General features: G+C 48.3%; 1 protein-coding gene across 1 annotated transcript in view; it reads right to left on the minus strand.

Moving 5' to 3' along the window:
- OCA2 (OCA2 melanosomal transmembrane protein) overlaps positions 1–24,006 on the minus strand; it is an 833,084-nt gene that overhangs the window by 393,100 nt on the left and 415,978 nt on the right. The window contains exon 13 of the mRNA XM_086934183.1: positions 17,177–17,301. Coding sequence (XP_086790309.1) covers positions 17,177–17,301 — 125 coding nt within the window. The remainder of the gene's footprint in view (positions 1–17,176; positions 17,302–24,006) is intronic.

Below are 24,006 nucleotides of genomic sequence, written 5' to 3' on the forward strand. Positions count from 1 at the left end.
ATTACAAACCCTGCTGGGGAACATGCCCAGGCTCCCAGTTCCCGTCTGAGCGCCAAACCACGGTACTTAAACGACTCAACGCTGCAGCGTTGTGATGAACGGGGAGCCCGGGTCCTTTCTGCAGCAACGAGGAGAGGCGGTGGAGAGGCAGTGGCTGGTGATGCAATTAGGAGGTTTTTTTTTCTTATTTTCTACCCATTTCCCCCTGCCACAGTTGCCTACCGGCCACCACTGCTCTACCTCCTCATTACTAACAACTTTCATGGTGATCTTGAGTGTCTGGTTGTTGGCTTATCTAGAAAGACTTCTGTACCAGAATTTTTAACATGTGGTGTCCCCAGGGCTCAATCCTCTCACCCCTCTTGAATACCTATGTGATTCTCTCTAGCACAGCTTGTGGCTACCCAATGACCATCGTTTAAAATGATTCCAATGATACACATTTTTGAAAGCTGCAGGAAGGTTCTCCTGAATAGAACTCAATTAAAAACTCTCATGGCCATCAAATCTTTGATGACAGCCAACTATCTTTGTGTAAAGGCTTGCAAAACTGAAGATTTATGGGGTCTTAATCATCACTAGCCCTCATTGGCTCCGGAATGGACTTCCTTCCTGGGTTCCACTAACTTGACTGGAAAGAAACGTAATTAATATGGAGGTTATTTTTGACTCCGAGCTAACCAATGAAAGCAGAAATGTACCATCTGTTTAAGACTGGACACTTGATAGGGCTTGCCAGCAAACCACTCAGCAGTGTTTTTCTCAAGGTCTTTTTACTCTGCAGTAATCTACTCAAACATCTTTCAGTGAATAATGAGAGGTAGCAGGTCATTCAAACCCGAACTAACAAATTAGCTGCAATCCTTGGTAAATTTAGACATATTCCTAGCTAAAGATTTGAAATTGGTGGGCCATGAACTGATGCACAAGTTAAAATGAGACCTCTTTCATGTTCTGGTAATCTATATAAACCAGAGTCTGCAGTTATTCTGTCCAAGAAATTTTAGTTACAGGAACCTAAACTAAATCCCTGCTCTGCCTCAAAACTTAAATTGGCCGTCCCCAAGTGACATGGAAGAAAAGTACAAGTAGGCTGTAAAATAAATTGCAATTAGATATAAGTGCACATGTGATGCAGAATATAGACTCTTACCGGTCTTAATCGTAAATTGCAGACGCACACTTGTTTACATTGAAATAAGCCTAATTCTGTTTATTCTTCTTGGTGTTTTCAGACTACTTTTTTTTTGTGTAAAATATTTATTTTGCAGTATATCAGATAAAACAGTAAGGGGGGTAGGGAGACAGTAAGAAGGGAATCAGGAAAGAAAGTGAGAAAGACAGGCGACATACCGCCACAAAACCCCACACAGGGGGCGCAAAAATAGGGAGGGAATCATTCGCAGAAGAAGGGCAGCAAGGCTCCAAAGTCCACAAAGAGCTGGCAATAGTCCAAAAAAAGCAACGGGGGAGCGTCCGCCCAGTTCAGGCCCTCGTCCAGGACAGGTATCCCAACAGTGGACGCGGCATCCTCGGATAGAAAGAGCGGCTCGGATTCCACCCAAAGCCAGTGGCCATCCCCAATCAGAGCTTGTCGCACCCAAAGAAAGAACAAGGAAGAAAGAAATAATGACCCCAAAGACCCCCCTCCCTCCCCAACATCGCCCTCCCCCCAGAGGCGGCAACCAGCAAGCATACAAAGCACTACAGACACTCGTGAAATCAAATTTGGAAGAGATGAAGGGACCGCAGCGCTGATGGACACACTGCAGAAGGCAGACCCCGGGACAGAAACCTCACAAGCGGGCCCCAGTGGCACATAAAGTTCTTGAAATTCCCTAGGAAAATGTCAGAGAGGCGTTCCATGCTCAACAGACGCCACAATCGGGCATGCCACAAGGAGACAGCTGGGGCAGATGGTGACTTCCACGCAGCTGCTAGAGTCATCTTAGCCGCACCCAGACACAGCCACATAACACGCTTATACGCCCTAGTCTGGTGCTCGAGCAGCGGGTCTCTAAGCCCTAATAAGACAAAGGCCATGGAGTCCGGGATCGGGTAACCCAAGATGTCCTTTATATGGGATAGGATCTCAGCCCAGAATGGTTTGATGGTGGGGCACTCCCACCATATATGGCTAAAGTCTCCCAACATCCCACAGCCCCTCCAACATTTATCAGAAGCAGTGGGGAAGATGCGGTGCAATTTAGAGGGATATAGGTACCAATCAAAGATGAGTTTCATATGTGCCTCCCTGAGGTCAGTAGAGTGATTATGTGCCGTCACGTCCCTCCATAGGCCCTGCCATTCACTAGTAGAGATGACCCTCCCCAATGTGGCCTCCCAATGGTCTTGGTATCGCGGTCGTGGCGACACAGCACAGTCCAGCAACAATTTGTAAAGGAAGGAAATCGCTCCTTTCATGGTGGAGGTGCGGAGGAGGAAGGATTCAAATTTCGATAAGGGTCTGGTGGCCGCATCGACCACCGCAGGTGACGTCGCCCAATGCAGAAGTTGGAGATGTCTGAAGCGTTCCGTTGGAAGAACACCATAATCCCGCATGCAGTTGTGGAAAGTGAGAGGTTCGACGCCATGGAACAAGTGGGTGAGGGCTCTACAGCCACCCTCCCTCCAAGCGTCAAAGGGACCTTCCGTCTGGGCAGGGGGGAAGGCCGGGTTGAAATGAATCAGGGTGAACGGGGACGGGAAGGTGGTCCAGCGGTCATCGCCGCTCACCGTGTCCCAGACCTTCAGCACTGTGCTCGTGGGAGTGCTAATGTAAGCGTTTTTGGGCCGGTCTGCTTTAGGTTTCCAGGCCAAATCCCAAATGGAGCGGCCCGCCACACTCCGATCCATGTGGAGCCAATGCTTCTCCGACATCTGTTGGGACCACTCCACGATGATTCTCAGCTGGGCAGCTTTGTAGTACAAATGCATGTCCGGAAAGCCAACCCCCCCCTCCAAGCGTGGGCGCCGCAGAACCGTAAACGGAAGCCGTGCTCGGCCCCCCTGCCAGACATATCGCAGCATTGCGGTCTTCAATCGGCGAAAATAGTCGAGCCCGATCGGGATAGGCAAAGCCTGAAACAGGTATAACAGTTTGGGAAGGAGCACCATTTTAAGGGCGTGCACCCTGCCTAGCCACGAAATGAATTTAGGCTTCCACCGTTCCAGCTCAGTCTTAACGGAAGATAACATCGGGGGGAAGTTAGCGTGGAACAGAGCACCCACGGTGGAAGTCAACCTTACGCCCAAATAGAGCAAGGACGCTGATGCCCATGCGAGCGGAGTAAGCAGCCGGGTTAGTTGCACCTCCCCCGCCGACAGAGTCAGATTTAGGATGTAGAATTTATCAAAATTAACTTTGAAGCCCGCCACCTCCTCGTAGGCGGAGAGTACCGAGTGGACATGGGGTAGCGACAGGGCCGGATCTCTGATGGACAACAGGACGTCGTCAGCAAAGAGCGAAATCTTATGCTGTTTGCCTGTAAAAGGAAGGCCCAGAATCCGCTCGTCCTCCCGCACCGCCAACGCCAACGGTTCTATACTAAGGGCGAAAAGTAGTGGCGAGAGGGGACACCCCTGGCGCGTCCCTCGAGAGTGACGAAAACTCTCAGATCTATGGCCGTTGACCAGCACACGAGAGGTAGGGCTACTGTAATTGGCTTCAATCATCCTTATGAAAAGGGGCAAGAATCCGAAGGCCACCAACGTCTGATGTAAAAACCCCCAGTCGACGCGGTCGAAAGCCTTCTCCACGTCAAGCCCCACTAGCACCGCAGGTATGCGAAATCGTTCCGCCTTTTCGATGAGGTGGACGACGCGGCGCAGGTTATCATGAGTCTGCCTGCCCTTAATGAACCCGGACTGGTCGGGATGGATCAAGGCAGGCATCAGATCCTGCAGTCTACCCGCTAGTATAGAAGAGTACAGTTTGGCGTCCAAATTGAGAAGCGCAATCGGGCGATAGGATGTACAATCAGCGGGGTCCTTCCCCGGCTTAGGGATAATGGTGATCAATGCCTCGGCCATAGAGTCCGTGGTCCTACCATCCACCGCCATCGCGTTAAAGAGAGAGACTAAGTAGTCACAGATGTTGGAGGCGAACGTTTTGTAGAAGAGGGCCGTATAGCCGTCAGGCCCAGGGGCCTTGTGCAACTTCAGGGCTTTAATGGCATCCAGGACCTCCTCCCGGGTGATGGGGGAGGACAATAAGTCATTCCATTCGTTAGAGACTTTCGGGAGAGGTAGGCCTTCCAGGAATCTGGACTGAGCCTCCGGATCGAGAGCGTCACCCGAGTAGAGCGCCGCGTAAAAGCGCCCGAATATGGCTGCTTTGTCCGTATCTTTATGCTGAACAGAGCCCGCTCGGTCGCGAATCCCCCCTATATAGTCTTTCTCACGTTTGTCCCGGAGTTGTCGGGCAAGATAGCGCCCGATCTTGTTGCCCTGGGAGTAGGAGGTGCGCCGAAGGCGCAAAAGAGTAAACTCCGCCCTGTTATTATAATGGGCCCTCAGTTTCCCTCTTACCGCCGTCAGGGGGCGCAGTGTCACTCTGGAGGGGTTCGCCTTGTGGGCCTGTTCCAAAGAAGTCAGCTCCTTTTCAAGAGCCTCCCTCTCCTCGCGCCTTAGCTTATTCAAGTTCGCGTTGAGAGCGAGGCACGTGCCCCGCAGAGAGGCCTTGCACGCGTCCCACGTGGTATACACCGATGTGTCCGCCGGGGGAATGAGGAGAAAAAACTCATCAATAGCCTTGCACAAGGCCTTACAGGACACCGCATCCCGCACCAGAGCCGCCGGGAAATACCACTTACGCCAACCATCCCCCCCCAGTGGCCCAGTGTAGTCCCAGAACCACGAGGCTATGATCCGATAGTGAGAGTGGAAAAATATTAGCCAATTGAATGTCCCCCCGAAGAGCCTGGCTAGTCAAGATATAGTCTATGCGGGAGTATGATCTATGAACGTTGGAAAAAAAGGTGTAATCCCTAGTTTGCGCATGGAGAAAGCGCCAACTGTCGATTAGTCCCATATCACCCAACTGACGTTTAGTTTCATCTGAGAAGACACCAGTGTCCGCCCTGCGGGCCCCAGAACTATCCAAACCCCTGTCCCACACATTATTGAAATCACCCAGCAAGAGTAAGTGACCCTCCACAAAGTCCCCCATTTTGTCCAGTAGACCCTGCAAAAAGCCATTCTGACCCGCATTTGGGGCATACAATACAGCAAAAGTACACAGGCGGCCACGCAACAAACCTTTCACCAGTAGCCAACGGCCTTCCTTATCCACACTCACTCCCAGGGGCTGAAAATGCAGGGAAGCCCGGAAGAGCAGGGCCACCCCCCTATGTTTCGTGGGCGCAGATGCCCTGTAGATAAGAGGGAACTGTCTGTGGCGAAGCCTCAACTCGTCCTTCCTAGCCAGGTGTGTTTCCTGGAGGGCGACCACATCTAGATGGTGATCCACAATATACTTCCAGAGCTTCTGCCGTTTCTGCGGGGAGTTAAGGCCCTTCACATTCCAAGTTCCTACGCTGATATGCATAAGGGAAAGTTAAAACACCACGCCATGCAAACCTCCATACAGCCACAGTGCTCGTACCGGTCATGCACGTGAACCAGAAGCCGCATCCAAGGGAGACGCGCAAGCACAAGCATTCGAGGGGAAGAACCCAGCCACAACCATCCCAAAGAGACCGCAAGGTCACCTCCCCATCCCCGAGAGGCATCCACGCTTGCAGAGCTCGTGGGGGCCATAGAAGTCACACCACAGAGCAACGTCCAAAAAACAGGAGTGAATATAAAAAAATTTGTTGTCAGCACGCATTCAGCACACACGGTCGCCGCCCCTACCCCCCCAATCCCCATCCCCAACCCAAACCGCCCTGTCATGACATCCACACGAAGAGCATTAACAAACCCACCCTCCCGCAACAACCAAAGAACCAAAAAAAACGGGCAACCTGTAATGTACAGTCGACAGTTCCAATGGGCCACAGGTCACACGGTCCACATCAGACTGGAAATGGGGTGGGGGCACCAGATCAGGGGCCCCCAGGACCAAGGCCTGGGGTGTCTTCTCCAAAAGTACCATAGTACCCCAGGGCCTCAGGAGTAGAGGCGCCCCGGCGCCCAACCAGCACAGAGAGCAGGGATCATGCCGCTCCAGAGGACTGCTGGGAATCCGCAAGGGTGGCCGAGGCCACTGACGCCACAGCCGATCCTCTTTCCTGCAGGCTCACAGAGTGGTCCGGGCGCAGCCGCTCCGGGGAAGCCCCAACTCGGTGCCAAGAGGACGAGAGATGTCGTCGCCGCGAAGGTGAGGACTGGGACGCCTGCGATGATGGGTCCTCCTCCAGTCACAGCAGCTCCCTCGCAGACTTCAGAGAGCGGATCTGCACCAACCTGTTCTGCCAGCGAAAAATGATCCGGAAGGGGTGACCCCAGGAGTAAGAGATGCCGTGCTCCCTCAGATAGGCAGTTACCGGCCGGAATTCCCTTCGTTTTTGAAGCGTGGACGCTGCCAAGTCTTGGAAGAGCTGGGGTCGATGTCCCCGAAAGTCCAAGTTGGAGAGTGTTCTGGCTTTCTGGAGAATGCGTTCCTTAGTCTGGAAGTCGTGTACACACGCAAGAATGTCTGGAGGGGGACCCCCTTGCCTGGGCAGGCCCACCCTGTGCACTCTGTCCAGTTTAATCTCCCGGACGTCTTCATCGTCCAGAACCTGTATGAAGAGGGCCTGCACGTAGCCCCTCAGATCTCCAGCCTCACCGTCCCAAGGGACCGCTCTGATACGAATGTTATTTCTCCTGGAGCGGTTTTCCAGGTCCTCGGCATACGCTTGCAGGTTCAAGTTCTGGTCCGTAAGGCGGAGAACATCTTGCTGAAGCTGGTGCACGTCATTGGCCATACTTAAATCGTGGTCTTCCAGCACGGCCACCCGTTCCCCAATGCCATCCACGTCCCTCCGGACCTCACGTAGATCTGAAGCCAGTTGAGCGCGGAGCTCGGAGATGTCCTCCTTGATCGAGGCAAAGAGTTCAGACATGAAGGCCTTAGTGGCTGGTGAGTCTTCATCTGATTGTCTAGTCGAGCCACTTGCCCCAGGGGAATTCGGTGGGTGCAATGTTTTGGAGGTCCCCTCCTTCACCGTCCTCCCCTTGCGCGGCTGTTGCGACATAGTGGCGGAGCAGCGGAGGCAGGCCGCCTAGGATGCAGGCCGTGCTGGGGCACCCGCGTTACCAGCGGCAGCTGCCCAAGAAAATGGCGGCACAGGGCCTCCCGCCGAGGATGCCGAATTCTCCGCAGCACGGGGTCAGGCCTGGGGGGAGGACACCCGGGGAAGCCGGGCGGAAGGCACCGCTCCTGGGCCGCGTGAGTCTAAAAAACAGTCCGTGGGACAGAGCGAAGACCTTACGTAGCACGTGTCCAGTCGCAGGCGATCTCACAAGACCACCACCGCAAGCCGCAGGGAAGCTGTAGGAAACGCAGGTGAGCTGTAGGAAACACAGGTGATGGGCCTCCCAAGGCCGAGCGATGTTCACACTGGAGGGGACCGGTGGGGTCGTCTCTCCGGTGGACAGAGGTCATCAAGGGCACCGATGCAAGGGGCAGGCAGAACCACTCCCAGTTCATCCGGGCTCGCTAGAGTTCCACCGTCCAGGCGCACGTGGCCAGCCGGCCGACAAGGCGTCCAATCGCGCAGGATACGCCACAAAACAATCAACTCGCTGCAGCAAGGGGGTTGATGGCTGAGAAGGGCAGATGACACCCTCCGGTCCGCGAGGCCCCACCAAGTCGATGCCGTGCAGCTGCGTCGCACCGCGGCTTCACGTTCACGCTAGGCCTGTGCTCCGTAGGCCTCAAGCTGAAGAGCTCCCGGCGGCGTCGCTAAGCCACTCCGGGACGCACCGATGGTACCAGACCACTCCGCACAGAGCCGTTGATGTCTGTGGCTGCTCCAGAGCGGAAGGAAGCCCCGCAGGCGTTGCTGTACAATGCTTAGCAGGTCGGGCGCTGGAGCGACTCGAAAGCACGTCTTACTCCGACGCCATCTTGGCCACGCCCCCCTTCAGCCTACTTTTTAATGCAGTATAGTGTGATGATTTTGTTCTTTCACACATAATGCAGACTTGAAATGCACTTTCACTCAGAAGATGATCATGGCACAGGACAAGTGGGCGCTTTCACTCAAGAGAATATCCTGCCACTGAGGGTGTGGGCATCTAGCCATACCTAAAGCCTAGTAGGACTGCTTGTAAAGCAAGGTCTTCAGATTCTTGTAAAATTCAATAAGTGAGGAGTAGACTCATGTGTAGTGGCAGGTCATTCCATGCTTCAGGAGAGATGAAGGAGAAGTTTTACCACCTTGTCTGGTTTTCTGTATGTGTGGGATTTCTGCAAGTAGGAGTCCAGATGAGCGGAGGTGTCTGGAAGGTTTGTGACAGCAGATGTGATTACTGAGGTTTACTGGGCCAGTGTTATGAAGTACCTTGAAAGTATGGGTGAGGAGCTTGAGTTGTGTTCGTTTGTTGATCTGGAGTGAGTGGAGTTCCTTCAGGTGTGGTGTGATGGGAGGGGGCGTGAGAGATTGAGAGTGATTCTGGCTGCTGAGTTCTGAATGGTCTGCAGCCTTCTGGGGAGTTTTTTATTGGTCCCACCATAGAAAGTGTTCACAGACTCCAGGGTGCTTGTGACCATGCCATGTGCAACAGTTTTCCGGGTGCTGATTGGGAGCCATTTCAAAATCTTCTTCAGAATCTTCATGGTATGAAGCATGAGGCAGTGGTGACATTGACTTGTACGGTCATGTGGAGTATGCAGTCAATGATGATCCTGAGGTTCTTGGTGTAGGTGGAGGGGTGGGTGTTGGTCCTAGCTCTGTGTCACCAGGTGGAGTTCCACAGTGATGTGCTCATCTTGAAGATCGTGTCTGTGTTTAACTTTAAACAGTTATTCTTCATCCAGTTATGCAAGCATTGAACTTGATTCAGGTACTTGGAGTCTTGTCCATAAGGGAGAAAATGAGTTGTGTGTCGTAGGTTTAGGAGAGGACATTGATGCAGTGAGAGTTAATGATGCTGGCTAGAAGGATCGTGAATGCGTTGAATAGGGTTGGGTTCAGGGAGGGTCCATGTGGAACTCTACAGGCAAGGTTGCAGGAATCAGAGGCATATGGTACCAGACTACATTAGTGGGTCAAGGAAGGAGCTGACTGACAGGGTTCAGGAAGGAGTGGAGCCATTGGAGTGCATGTCCTTGGATTCCAATGTCATGTGGGCCTTGGATGGGAAACTGTCAAATGCTGCAGAGGGGTCTGAGAGGATCAGGGCCGCTGGGTCTTCCCTGTCCAGAGTCATGTGAATGACATCCATGGCAGAAATGAGGGCATTTTCCATGCTGTGGTTGGATCTGAAACTAGACTGAATAGTGTGGAGGAGTTGGCGATCATTGAGGTATTAGGTGAGGTGTCTGTTAAAGACTTTGGCAAGGAATATTAGCAGGGAGATCAGTCTGTAGTGGGTGAGTGTTGAAGATCCACTGTGGGTTTCTTCAGCAATGGGAAGATAGTTGCACCTTTCCAAGAATATATGAAGATTATGGAAGAGGTGGAGGCATTCGGAATGGGTGTGAGCATGATGCTGATCCGTTGCAGATTTCTGGGGTAGGCGTGGTGGGGGGAGGGATACCAAGGGTCTCCTGAGTGGATGGACTTCATGGTGACAGCAGTTTCTGCTGGTGTTAAGACAGGTCACATGGTTAGCATTGATTCTTCGGATAAGATCAGGAAGTGTTTGGTGAGGTTTGTCGTGCCCATTGGGGAATGAAGTTACTGTAAATGGCAGCGATTTTGCTGCTGAAGAATTGAGAGATAGTTGCAGCAGTCATGAGAGGTGAGTGATTGTGTTAGAGGTGGCAGGTGAGATGAAATCTTTCACAATGGCAAAGATTTTTCATTCTGTTGGTGCAGGCATCAATGAGATCCACCAGAAGAGCAAGTTTGCTGGTCCACATCATTCGGTGGTAGCATCTCGGGGCTGACTTGAATGTGCTCCTGTCTGCACTGTCCTGGCTCTCTCTGCATTGGCTCACCAGTTGTTTGCAGTAGTGTTTCCTCAATCTGAGTTCTTTCATGTACCAACATGTGAGGCATTTTATTTGCACACTTTGAAGCAGATTTCCTTTGACATTGTGCTGTCTCATTGATTACCTCTGTGCTAAGAAGGCGAAGGTACCATATTTTTATGCAGTCCCTAAAATTCAAAAGGAGACGAGACCACCACCTGGACACCCGATAGTATCAGGGATCAATTCCCTCCTTGTACCGCTACCTCGGTTTTGTGATTTTTCTCAAGCCCTATGATCCAAGCGGCCTCCACCCAACATGAAGGACACAAAACATCTTCTGAACCTCATCAAGGATACTGATTTCGACCCTACTATCCAACTCCTAGTAGGATTGGATATTTTTTTAGTCTATATACAAGCCTTCCACAGGACAAACCTTACAAATGCTCAGGAACATGCTCAATGAAACCACCTGGGAGCACACAACACAGAGGGAATTCCTTCTGCAGTGCGCCACCCTAGGACTTAAACATAATTATTTCGAATTCGAAAGAGAGCTCTACTTGCAGATGAATGGGACGTCTATGGGCAGTCTTTTCGCCCCCCAGCGTAGCTGGCCTCTACGTATAACAGTTTGAGAAACAACACATCCTGGCAGCTACCAACCCATATAGCACCAATTTCTAATTTTGGTGACGCTACATTGACGATATCCTTATGATATGGACAGGGCCGATCGACAGCCTCGACAATTTCCTGACGTGGCTAAACCAGCGGGACCCCTTTCTACGGTTCACTAGTGGTGCCAGCAACTCCACAATAGCCTTCCTGGACCTAAACATTGAGGCAACTGAAGGTAAACTACAGACTACCACATCTCACAAACCTACATTCCTTACTGCAATTCGGTAGTTTTGCACCGGAGGCCCCTCGGAGGAAACCTGCCATACGGCCAATTTCTAAAGATACACTGTAACTGCAGTCTCAACGGAGACTACAAACAGCAATCCTCATAACTAGCGGACAAATTAGGAGCATGTAGGTACCCGGAGAAGATAATTAACTCCACCAAGAAGAGGGCCCGCAGATAAAGGGGTGCCCTCCTTGCGGACACCACACGGGACAACACCATGACACCCTTGACTTGCGGCACCACCTACAACGTGGCCACTAATCAAGTAGCCAAGATACTTAACAAGAACTGGCACATAATAAACAGTGGCACCATGAAATGGGAACGCCCACTATTGGCATATAAAAAAGCGGGCAGCCTTCGAGACCGTATGGTCTCCTCCAGACCACCTAAATCCATAACTCCAGCACCTAACACTGCTCTTAATGTGTGGGGGCTCCCTGGCATCATAGGTCACTACCCCTGCAGTGACTGCAGTGTCTGCCACCTTACAAAAGCAACCAGAAACTTAAATCTAGAGACAGGTAAAACATGGCAACATCTTCACAACACTAACTGCAACTCCAACAATGTAATCTACCTGATTACCTGCACATGCGGCCTATGGTATGTAGGCATGATGAGCCGTAAAGTCAAAACCCACATTGTGGAACATTGAAGCACCATCCGATGTAGAAAAAACGTAAGCAAAGTAACGGACCACTTCATCCAAGCAAACCTTACCCCAAATGACCTACACTGGACTGTAATAGAATATATCAACAGCCAGACACAGCCAAACGACAGTACTCTACTACTTAAGGAGCAGTGTTGGATCTATCACCTTTCCACGAACCTCACAGGGTTAAATGACAACATATCCTGAAATAGCCTGAATCCTACCTAAAACCACAGCATCATGCACATTGGAACCTCCTACTTACAAAGAGGACAAATCTGGACATCATACCATCACTACTGTGATAAAAACACTATAAAACCCCTTGTCTTTTCTCCCAACTGGCCATCAGAAACCACATTACCACCTGAGTACCTAGATCACCACTTGACCTATAGACTGAAATATCCCCTTTCCACACTACAGTGTGATTTCAAGTGTACGTCTACACTACACCCAACTTATCTTCTCTTTTTTGTAATATGTTCCAAACATACATTTTTTTCAACAGCATACTCAGAATGCACAGTCGAACTGATAACAATACCTGCTGACTTTAGCAATGCCTCCAGGTCTTTTATAAATGTAATTTTATTTTATTTTGCACACACATGCTCTTGACACTTCAACAGGGGCGTGTCTTTCCTCTATGTCTATTCTCTCCTGCAGACTCACCGGAAGACAGCCTAACCAGCACCTGAAATCCATTGAGCCAGTCAGAGTGGTTCCCAATTAACCGAACTTGCTGACATGTTGAAACAAGCAGAGTAGTTAAACCACCGCTCAGCTCCACTCATTCAACCACGAAGCTCCATGGCGGCTGAAGCAGGTATCGAGGAGGCTCCTAGACCTTGACAAAGTAAGTGGGAACTTCCTAAGGGGGGTACGCTCCAACATTGTCCTTCCACCCTGCTGCTGGCAGACTCACAGCCTAGCATGCAGGTCCGTTTTTAAATTGCTTTTGCCTTATCATTTAACTTTAGTCACAAAAAGTGTGACTACAGGTCAGGCCCCCGCATGGAACTCATGGGGCATTTTCCGGATATTGTCAGATTAAGATATTTTGCTTTTCTCGCCTTTGGTTCAAGTCACACGATACACCACGCTATGCGCATCCTTGATTATCACACGGTACGGCATAAATTACCAGGCGTCTACTTTAACCAATTACGCCACACTCCGTCCTCACTGTGCCTTTGACCGCAGAAGAGCATGTCACCCCGCTCCCGTAACAATTATACCAGTATCTTAAATGTTTCTCTGTATGTTTGTTTGTCCTTTTCCTTGCCCACAGGAAAGCGCCATTAGAGGAAATCCTCCTCCACCACATACCACACCTTAGTGAGTGTGTCACATTTATGGTCTTCCAATAACACGTTTTTAGGCCATTCACTCTGCACTACACATAGGTCTTGAAGAAAGCCATACCACCAAGAGAGCATGGCTGAAACATGTTGACCGACTAGGATATTGGATTTACCTAACACCTCCTTAAATATCCGCCTCTCGTTTTTTATCAACTGCCAAGGGCCCATTGATTAAAATAGTCTTTTTCATCCCAGGGACCCTTAGGACAGCTTTTTTAACATTCACTCACTCCTTCTCACTGCACACTCAAGGCACAATACCAGCTCCGCTGTATCCAGGCATTGTAGCACACCCAAGGTGCACTCGGTGCCTTGCGTGGGGTCTGATGATGAAGCATGTCACCAACTAGGTTGGCGAGTGAGGGCTTTACTATAAACATAATGTGCTTTCTTTCCAAAACAAACACACACACGGAGAACCCACTCCAGAGCTAGTTCTCTTTGATAAAACATTCTGTATACTCACCACCTATCCACTGTCGACCGACAAATTTAGTGTGTCAGTTCCCAAAGCTTCAGTCACGAAACCCTTTTCAAATTGAAACATACATTTTGAATTAAAAATGTATTAATGCTGCGGGCAAATACCGGTGTTGTGGGTAAGAGTGAGTCATAGTTTTCTGCGTGGTGAAGTGTCCGCAAATCGATTGTGGGTTGTGCTTCATTTTCACCAATTGGTGGCAGGCCCACTGGCGTAGCTAGGGGGTTTGGGGGATGTGGTCCGCCCCAGGCGGCACTATGTTGAAGGCGGCGGCCGCGCTGCACTGGCCTGTTATTGCAGCCTTTATAAGGGGCAATGAGCGCGCCTAAGTAACACCTTGACGCAGGAATCGGGGCACTGCCACTGCAGGCAGCGGAGGTGAGAAATAATTCCCAGAACCTCAGGGGTGATGCGCCACACAAGAGTTCAAAAGGGCAGAGGAAGGGGGCATCACAGGCCCCACCCGCCCAATGTCTCTGCCCTTTTAAACTATTGTGTGGCGCAGCACCCCTGAGGCTCCGGGAATTATTTCTCTCCTCCGCTGCCTACAGTGGCAGTGCCGTGATTACTTTGCTGCTGAATGACCTTGACCTTGCCCTTGCCCCGTGTCTGCTGCCAACTTGAAGACGGAAGGGCTGGGCAGGAGCAGCATGTTCCTGCAATGTGTGGTCCGAGGTCCCTCATACGTGATGACTGCCCATAAATTGAGGTGAGGTCAGTGGTAGAAGTGGGCGGGAATACGGCTTGCCCCTACTTCTATAATTTAATGGGTTCTGTTCCCCTGCTTTTTTGTTTTAAACTCTCATCCCAGGACGGCAGAAAAAGCCATTAGATAAGGCCAGGTGTTCCTGGCCGTTCGGACAGAGAAGGAATAGGCTTGTCTCTTGCTTCTTTCTCAGAGAAGACAAGTGCGGTGTCCATTTCTCCTGCTCTGCCGTGGTCAGCTGCCCTCCCCCCTCCCTCTTTCTTACTCTTCCTCCCTCTGTTTTTATCTTGTTCCTCATCACTTACTGAAAACCGTGACTTCAAGAAAAGGTTATTGCACCCTCTTTCCTCTCCTTTCGTTTATTTGTTTCCATGTGAAATGGATCCAAAAAAGTAAAACACTTTTACAGGACATGTCGTCTTTTTCGGACATGTTTCTATTCAAAAGTGCAGCCTGGAGATGGAGAGAAATAAAAAGTTCAAAATGTGAAAAATAACAATATAGAGCAAGAAAGAGTGGTCGCAAAGTGGCCAGATTATTCACACCCAAACACATAAGCGCCACTTTACAGAGTTTGCCAGTGAAGCGCTACTTTTGTTTTCTTGTCTTTCTTTCAACATTGTTTTCCCTGGGTGGGGAAGTGCACCATTGCTGGAGGTACTGTGCATTATATTCTTGATGGGTGGATTAGAAAACAAATTGTGTACCACGGCTCTGAGTTCAAGGATGTGGTCTTGTTAAACTATACCGCTTATGTATGGGAAGGATATAAGCAATGGACATTGAAATGTGTTCTTTTAAGGCCCTGTAGATATGTCAGTAACCTTTTAAGGCAAAAACACATTAATTTCTGAATAATGAATGTGCAACCAATAAGGTAGTCATGTTTCTGCTTACATTTCACATGCTTTACTTGAATTCCCTATGAGCGTTTGCTTTTTCCAGGATGCTATTGCTTTTTTTTGTTTCAGGCAGCATTTTACTCCTGTGCGCAATTCGAACTGTGTCCAATTCGAACTGTGTCCAAGTGTTTATAGCGGGGCACATTTGGGTTGTAGTTGAAGGCAGTGCGAGTTTCTCTTAGTGGGGAAGTTTAGTGTTCAGTGGGGGAGAGAATGTGGGAATATGGCCAGAGTGCCGAATTTGGGACTGGGGAGCCCGGTTCAGCCTTCATGACCAGTCCCCCAGACCACTCTCCTAAGGGAGCACATTCCCATGCTAGACCTTAGAAGGCCCCACTAGACCTTAGAAGCCCTGGTGTCATTGGACCCAGCAGGTGGACCCTAGCGGTGGCCAGGGTGGGTTAACCTTGAAGGCTTGACATCCGCAATTCCTGCTGAAGTTCAGCTCCAGTCTTGCCGACAGGCCAATGACGCATCACACCCTAGAGCAACAGTGACTCTATCACTGAAGTCGCAGGACCCTTGAGTAGGGTGGCTCTAGAGCAGTGCGATTAGTGCGATCCAGGTGCTGACTTCAGGTGGGGGCGTCATTTTTGCAAGTATATTATGTTTCTAAAAGCACTTCCTGCCTCCTTCCTGGCCTCCAGCAATTTTCAGCAAAGATAAAAAAATCTCGATGATGACTAGTGATTAATGTTCTTCCAAGAATCTTAACATAGAACAGTGAGCTATTAACTGTCATCTAAGAGCTGCATGGAAACTGCAAGGTATAAATTAGAGCGTTATGGCTTTTCCCTAGTCTTTGATTATCCTAATATTCCAAAAAGGGTTCTTTTGGATAGCAATCAATTATGGTTATTAAAGAGAAACCCCAACCATGGTATTACATTCTAAATTCTGAGTTTGTGTTTCTCCAGACCAATCACTATTAAACTATACTGACTACTAGTTTGATTGTTATGTGACTCCTACACCTTGTAATCCTTTGTCTTATGTAACATTTCCTCTACAGTAATTTACACACGTACAATTGATTGTCTCTGTGTAATGTGTGTGATGCAAAGGGCTCGGACACCCTACACTGGTATCAGTGGCGCTGTAAATCAAATTAAATGCATCTGAGCCAGAGTGTGGTAACGGAGACTTGAGGGGCACTGTTAAAGGGTGGTAGTGAGGGAATCTGTGGTGGAGGGAGTCGCTGGGGGGCACAGGGATCCACCAGCGATGAAGCCGTCCTTGCCCTTGAGGCCAGCCTGCCTCACCCATTGGTTACTCCATTGGGCTTGTTTCAGCAGAAGTAGCTGCAACATACCAGGGGTCTGCAATGCAGGATTTGCATGCATGCCAAACTAAGCAGATAGGGGACAGGGGATAAGGACCCTGCACAAGCTGTGATGTTATGAGTGAGATTTCACAAAAAGGTTAGGTAGAACTGATGTAAGTTGTGGGTTTCCTTCTGCTGCTTTTCCTTCAGCAGCGTACCTAGGTGGGGGTGTTCTGCCCCAGGAGGCACTATTTTGCGGATGGGTGCTGTCTAGCCTTGGACCGTGTCATGTATGTGCATGTAACTTGCATGATCGAGGTAACTATTAGCGTCAATACTACATGTCTCTCGGACCTCTTTCAGGTGCTCGCAGTCCTTTTTCCCCAGCACCCCCCGAAGGGGGGCGCCAATCTGCAGGATAGCCCCGGGTGCCACGAGCTCTAGCTATGCCTGGGCAGGTTCTCGACAAGAATGTAACGGACAGAACTGACAATGCGGCCATAATACAGAGGAATAATTTGTTCAAACAAATGTACATTTTGAACACCAATGCAAGAACAAAATACACCATTAAAATCTGCTGCTGGCTTTCCTTTCACAATAATACAGCAAATGAATTGCATTCATGCCTTTCACGACATGCCTGCCTTAGCCACCCGGGCGCAGCCTGCTACCAACATTGAAACGCAAGATAACATTTACAAAAGAAACATGAAACATAATTGCATGACGTTTTTTCAGCACATGCAGGTGTACGTCAGTTCTTCAGTCACGTCAATGTGAAATAGGTATAATCAAAAGAACAGCTCCACACACCTGATGGTTACCGGCGTGAAGAGAAGCATTGTCGTAACGTTGTCTAAGAAGGCAGAGAGAATTGCAGCAATCAGGCAGAGAATAATAATCATCGCCCACACTCTGCCCCTGGAGAGCTGGTAAGCCTAAAAACAAAAATAAAGAATCCATACATTTTTCAAAAAGGAACACCGTGCAACACAAATTATCGTTTCAAATGCATAATTTAAAACATTTAGGCTGTTCTCAAAGTGCACAGGTTGGCAGTCATTAGCCCTGAACATTTTAATTTTTTCATGCAATTATACGTCATATGAAGTACTGTATTGTTTATTTCAATATTAAATTATTAAAATAATTAATATTGTGTTTATAGCAGCAGGCCACCCCTCCAATAAACCATTTCAGCCAAGGCCTGTTACAAGGGTCTCCAAAGCTACACTCTACACAGATGTGACAGGTAAGCAACGGAATGGATGAGGCGTGGGAGAGTGATTAGGGACATTTCTGACAGAGGGTCAGGGCATCAGGAGAGCTAATACACAGAGCCCTATGGGCACACTCACCATCTGTGTCAGCTTTTTGCACTCTAAGGGTGCTTGGTATTACAGAATGGGCAGCAGATGCTTTTTATGCAGGCCCTTCCTTAACATGGATCAAGTTGGTGTGATCCCAAGGAGCTGTTATCTCATTTGCAAGAGGCCATGACTTGGCCCTTGTTCCCACCTTTTGTTCTAGACATGCGTGCAGGGGCAAAGAAGCTGCCAGGAGGCTCATTTTCCATGCACCATATATAAAGGTGATGCACAGTCAGTGCAGAACCCAAGGGATGGTAAATAGAAGGAGGGGGGTTCCACCTGCATGATGCACAAGTGTGCAGTCATACTGCTCCCCCTTTAAGCAGATCCCTCCCCTCTTCAAAATGCGGTGGATTTGCGTACAGTGGAAGACAGATCCACGGTTTCATACCACAGCTCTGTCTTTCACTAACATGGCCTCATTATCACAGCTGTGGATTGTCAGTTCGTATCAGTGCTGGAAAGAACAAACTTTCTTCATAATTGAGCACCCAGTGTGTTTTTTTACACGCACACAACTCGGTGTGCCGGAGAGCAGGCACAGACACTGTGTCTAATCTGCAATTCGGCGCAAGGTGTAGTTGAGACAGGGGCATGGAAAATAAGGCAGAGGTAGGAGGACACCAATAATGCTTAGTATTAATGCTGTCAACCAACATTGATGTTTTGTATTACAGTGTGGGGCGACACATGTTTTGTGATGCAAGACACCAAGGCAGGATTCTGCTGCCTAGGGATGGAAGGAATCCAATATGTTTTACAATAGAGGTGAGGTCACCAGCTATGTTTTGCAATAAGATCCAGGACACCAGGTATGCTTGGCTGTGGTGGGCAAAACTCCATTTATTTTTTGCATTGAGAGGTAGTATATCAGGCATGTTTCGCATCTGAGAGCATAATCAAGTTATAGGCTTCATTAGGGTGTAGGGCATCTAGATTATTCAGACAAGTCTAAGATAACATGTTTCCTTGGGAATAGGTGGTGCAGGATAAAAGACATATTTGATTGAGTATCAAGGACGCATGGATTTTAGGTAAAAAATGATCCCTCAAGTTCTAAATCTAAGAAGGGACCCTGGTTGAAGATTTCTCACATTGACTGTGGAAAGGGGGAGGGACACACTGACGCTTCTGAACCTTTATGCTTCTAACCAGGCGCAAGACGCTTTCATACACCGCACTCTCTCAGATCAACTTCGACATGTAAAAGATGACATAAATATGGGGTTGGTGGGGGAGACTTCAACTTGGTATAGGATCCCTCACTTGATTGAAATACATCACACATATAGGGCACGGGGGCAATGTCTGGAGTGTTCAAGAAAGAATTACAAAATGCAGGCTTGGTGGATGCCTGCTGATATTTACACCGACACCAAACCGATGCACACGAACGGGGCGGCTTGGCGCTCCTCTCACCACATTTCCTGTCAGTGGATTGAATGCCCTCCTTCGCATCACCAGATCGATTCTTTTATGGACTGTGTGCCTCAACAATACTTGAATGAACAGCGGATCGGAAGTACGACCCAACTTAAATCTTCCCCAGCCTCACTCCACAACCGGGCTGATTGGAACCTCTGGCTTCCGTCTGAATTGGTCCTCACATTCAATTGCTCCCACGCACTGCGTGTTTTCCTCTTTGCCTTGTACCCTCCCACAGGGACTTAAATTTGATTGTTCCTCTCCACATTGGACACGCTACGCTGCCTATCAGATGCCGGCAGCCTCCCTCCTTCAGCACCCCTTATGTCAACCAGGTCCTGAAGATGATCCTGATTAAATAGGATCGAAACGCCGTCAACCATTCAGCTCAATCCATGGCGCAAATTCAAATATGGTTCACACCAACTGCTGTACTAAACCGTGACCTAATTCTGTAAATAGTTTCTGTTGAACCATATATTTCTGTGTATATATATATTATTTTTCATCTGGTCACATTGTGCCTTTCGCTGCTCCTTCACTTGTGCCGTCACCTTTGTGTGTCACGAGCACAGTAGTGCACCAAGCATGTTTTGGGTCGCCCTAGTATTTATACATATAGTGCTGATACAAATGTTCTAATTTTTGTTACTTTAAATATATGATGCCAAGATCACTTTCTAAAAAACACCACGAGTCTCCCTCTTCCTTACTGTAATGTCTTTTACATGCAAATATACTTGTCTTCCTTAATGATACCGTTTGAGACATTGTTGTTAGTTTTCATTTACCTACCTAGATCTCAACCTGGTATATGGGTTATACTCCTGTTTGTTTACGATATTTACATCCAGACACAAAGGATTATTCATTTTATTCACATGTGCACCTGTCTTACTCCCACATTGACCCAGAAAAATAGAAGTAGAGCCAGTCATGATTACTAAAATCATGGCCTCACCTCATACTTGGCCCCTACCACCTCCATCCGCATCAATGGTCAGACTGCTAGCTCTCTCACTCTATCCCGGGGCACCTGGCAAGGTTGCCCACTATTTCCCCTCCTTTTTGCCCTAGCAGTGGAACTCCTTGCCATCCACTTATGGCTCAGCAGACGTTCGAAGATTCCCTTTGGAGGCCAAGGCCATAAGATTTTTCTATATGCAGATGACCTTTGCCTCACACTAACCGCACCAGACACCTCCCTATCCCCGCATTGGGTCAGGTCCTCCAAGCTTATGAGCAGGTGTCTGGGTATAAGATCAATCTAGCGAAATCACAGGCACTTAACCTCACCCTCCTGCCATAACGACTTCTCCACTTACAGAAGCCCTTCCCCCTTTCAATGGACCTCCCTCTCTCTACAGTATTTATGCCTCACAATCACAAATTCCCTGACTACCTGGATGAGCGTGAACTGCACATGCCCCCGTAAAGCAATTCTAGGAGATCTTTGGAGATGGATGACTTCACATCTCCTAGCCAGGCCGCATTAACTTGGTAAAAAAGAACGTACTTTCCTGGCGTTTGTATTTATTTCAATCTTTGCCTGTCTATCCCCTCAGAGGACATTGCTCGGGTACAGGCAGATCTCAGCTCTTTCATATGGAAAGGGGAGCACCCCTGCATTTCTGCTGCACTTCTCATCCCCCCGAGGAACCATGAGGAACTGGCTTGTCCCATCTCCAGGATTACTACTGGGCTGCGCACTTATGCTTTCATTTGGGAGTGGGTAGTAAGCGAGAGCGAGAAACACTGGGTGTACATGGACAGAGCGCTCACTTGTTTGCCGCTCTGGTCCCTCGCTTTGCTGCCCAGACACTCCCACCCACACAGCGCTTACATTGAGACCCAGCCATGCACAGTATTAGAGATCTGAGTCAGACCAGCAATCAGAAGGGGCCAGACCTCATTCATGTCTCCAAATACTCCAATTGCACACAATCCTGACTTCTTCCCTGCCCTCCCCCGGTAACCCTTCCTAGGTTGGGTTAAAGGTGAGCATAGGCTATGACAGGATCTCTTCAGGGCCAGACAATTAAGTCCTTTGATCAGTTAAGACAGATTTTCACTTTCCAGAGTCTGGCTGTCACCATTATTTCCAGCTCCGACATTGGGCCCTTCACCCTTCTACAGCAGAAGACGCCACTAGTCCACTTACTTTCTTTGAGCCACATGTCCAACTTTAAAGGCACTTAAGGTGTAATCTTTAAGACATGCTGTTTTGTAAGACTCACACATCCTACCTAATCACTCAATGGAAATGGTCTCCAGACCCTACCACCACCATCACCCAGAAACATTGGGAACTTCTCTGGCAGGAAATAACACACACCTACAGAAGCATTGGACAACAGGAAGGAGCCTTGAAGGTCATGCATCAGTGCCATTATACTCCAGCCCATCTCCACACCATGTTCCCAGTGGCCTCTGCTTCATGCTGGCTCTGTGCTAACCAGTGGGCGACTTCCATCACATATGGTAGGCATGTCCTTCGTTAAAAATCTTCTGGAAGGAGATCCTCCATCATATTAAGGACACTGTGGGATATCCCATATCAGAAGACTATTGTGCTATTATCCTAGAGCTACGCCCAACATAACTCACTGACATGAATCACGCAGACTGGTGTCTGGTACGACACATGACTGGCGCCGCTAAACAGCTTATAACCAAGGACTGGCAATCACCTTTGGCCCCCTCAATGGCATTCTAGTTCATGCAACTAGGACATACCATTGCCATGGAGCAGATGATGCATAAGCTCTTCTTCACTAAAAATTCCTGTGCCCCTGGTCACATATATGTCCCATTTGGAAGATTTATATTTCCAACCTCCCGAATTGTGGGCTCTCCACCTACTTGACAACTTGGTGTAGGGCACGGCCCCCGTCCCTCAAGGCAATTTTATGGGACTAATTACCTCCTTCTCACTGCGACAGTCTCCTCCTATATTATGCACAATTTTTTGTACATTTGAGAGACTGGTTGGGAAACTACCAATCTTCCCTTTCCCTCCTCCATTTATCCCAGTAAGTGTTCTTTTCTACATTTGGCCCCTTCACATAGACATTTCCCATCAAGACCCTACAATATGCAGACCTTTGATGAGTCCTTCCTAAACCGCCTGATAGGCGTGACTTCTCTACCTATGTCAACTATCTTTGCAGACGGCCTGGGTGATGATACTGATGAACTGACATGAAGTTTTCTATGTCTTGCTAACACATTGTAATTGTCTTCTGAAGGTCTACTTCTTTGTAATTTCATTACATTGTAAGGTTCTTTTGAAAATTCAATAAGCAGGATTTGAGTAAAAATTACCCCTTTCCATGCTAAATGCAAGAAGGATATTTTTAAAAGTCAACTTGGAAGCTTTTACACTCAAAAACAATCTAATTTCTGTTTCTATCTACATTTTAAAATAAGTACAGACAATAAAATAAATGGTTTTCTGTATGTATTTCTCTGTAAAAATCAGTAAAAATGGAAAACAGGGAGCCTTACTTATAAATAACACTTAGTCTGTTTGTCTATATGTACACACAATTCAGACGCCTTTTGAAATTACCCCTGTGGTAAAGCATCTGGTATCATGTGTTTTTTGCTTGGATATGAATATAATTTTTATTGCATTGAAGCTATCCAAAACAGAAAGCCCATTTCCTAAATAACAGAACATCAGAACATAGATGCATTTGACAGCTACTGCATCAATACATATAGCATATGTCTTTTAGTAACATCTGATATGACAGAAGCAGTTGACTGATGCACACAAGTGCTACTCCTCTCAGACACCCTGTGCTGGGAAAGTGCCGAGAACCTCCAAAAATGAGGCGAGCCAAGAATCAAATGAGTTCTGCATAACAGAGATATAAGGCAGCAACAATATGAAGGAGGAAGGATGAGCATACTTTACACCAAGTCAAATAATCCTTCTGCACACATTGTGCCCTAAGGAGGTTCTGTGTGATAAGGACTACAAGAGCAATTTGTTGTTGTCTGTTCTTTTTGCCACTGTTCTATTGCTGCCATGGTGCTCAGCTATCAGTACTTCCTGTCCCCCACGAAAATGGTCTGGGCACTGAGCACCCCTGCCCCCAGACTTTAGACCTCAAGTCTGGCTTTGACCCAATTATGAAACCATATTCAGCAAGAACACCCATTTCGTTACCTCCTCTTGTCTTTAATGTTTTTGATCTCCAGGGCATCTAATAGTCCAACTTGTTTTTGGTCAACTCAGTAGAACCAAAGCAAGCCCCTTAAACTAAGTGAGCACATTTTAGCCCAGCTACTATCCAGGGGACAGGTAGCAGTTGGGAGAAACAGTTTAGCCCCAGAGATATACATTCTGGTGTGTGTGTATATGGAGATGTTTTGAGGTTATAGAACCTGTGATATTAGTTGAGGTAAAAGAAAAAAAAGGAGGGAACTCCTTCCACTTTGCCCTCTCCGCTCAGTAGCATGAACCTAAATCAACAGGAAATTATCACAATGACCAGAAGGCCACTCACTAAATCTCTGAAACATAATCTGAACATATCTGAGATGTTCAAGAAAAGATGTCAGGCTGAAAAGATGTAGACTCACAGGTACGTTGACGTCATTCCACTCCCAGACATGTTAGGAGTTAGATCACTAAAATCCCACGGAGGAGAAGCAGAAGCCTGGAGGTTTGCAGAAATATCAGATGACTTGCCAGCAACAGACATGTTACTTTGTAAGCCCTCCATGGAAAATGGTAGAAATCTACGCAATGCCTCATCACGGTTTTTACCTATGATAAATTGCACGCCTCGATTGAAAAAGAGAATGGAACCTCCGGAAACTTCCAGCCCAAATGTG

The sequence above is a fragment of the Lissotriton vulgaris genome, chromosome 8 (genome assembly GCF_964263255.1).
Source record: "Lissotriton vulgaris chromosome 8, aLisVul1.2, whole genome shotgun sequence".
Lineage (NCBI taxonomy): Eukaryota > Metazoa > Chordata > Amphibia > Caudata > Salamandridae > Lissotriton > Lissotriton vulgaris.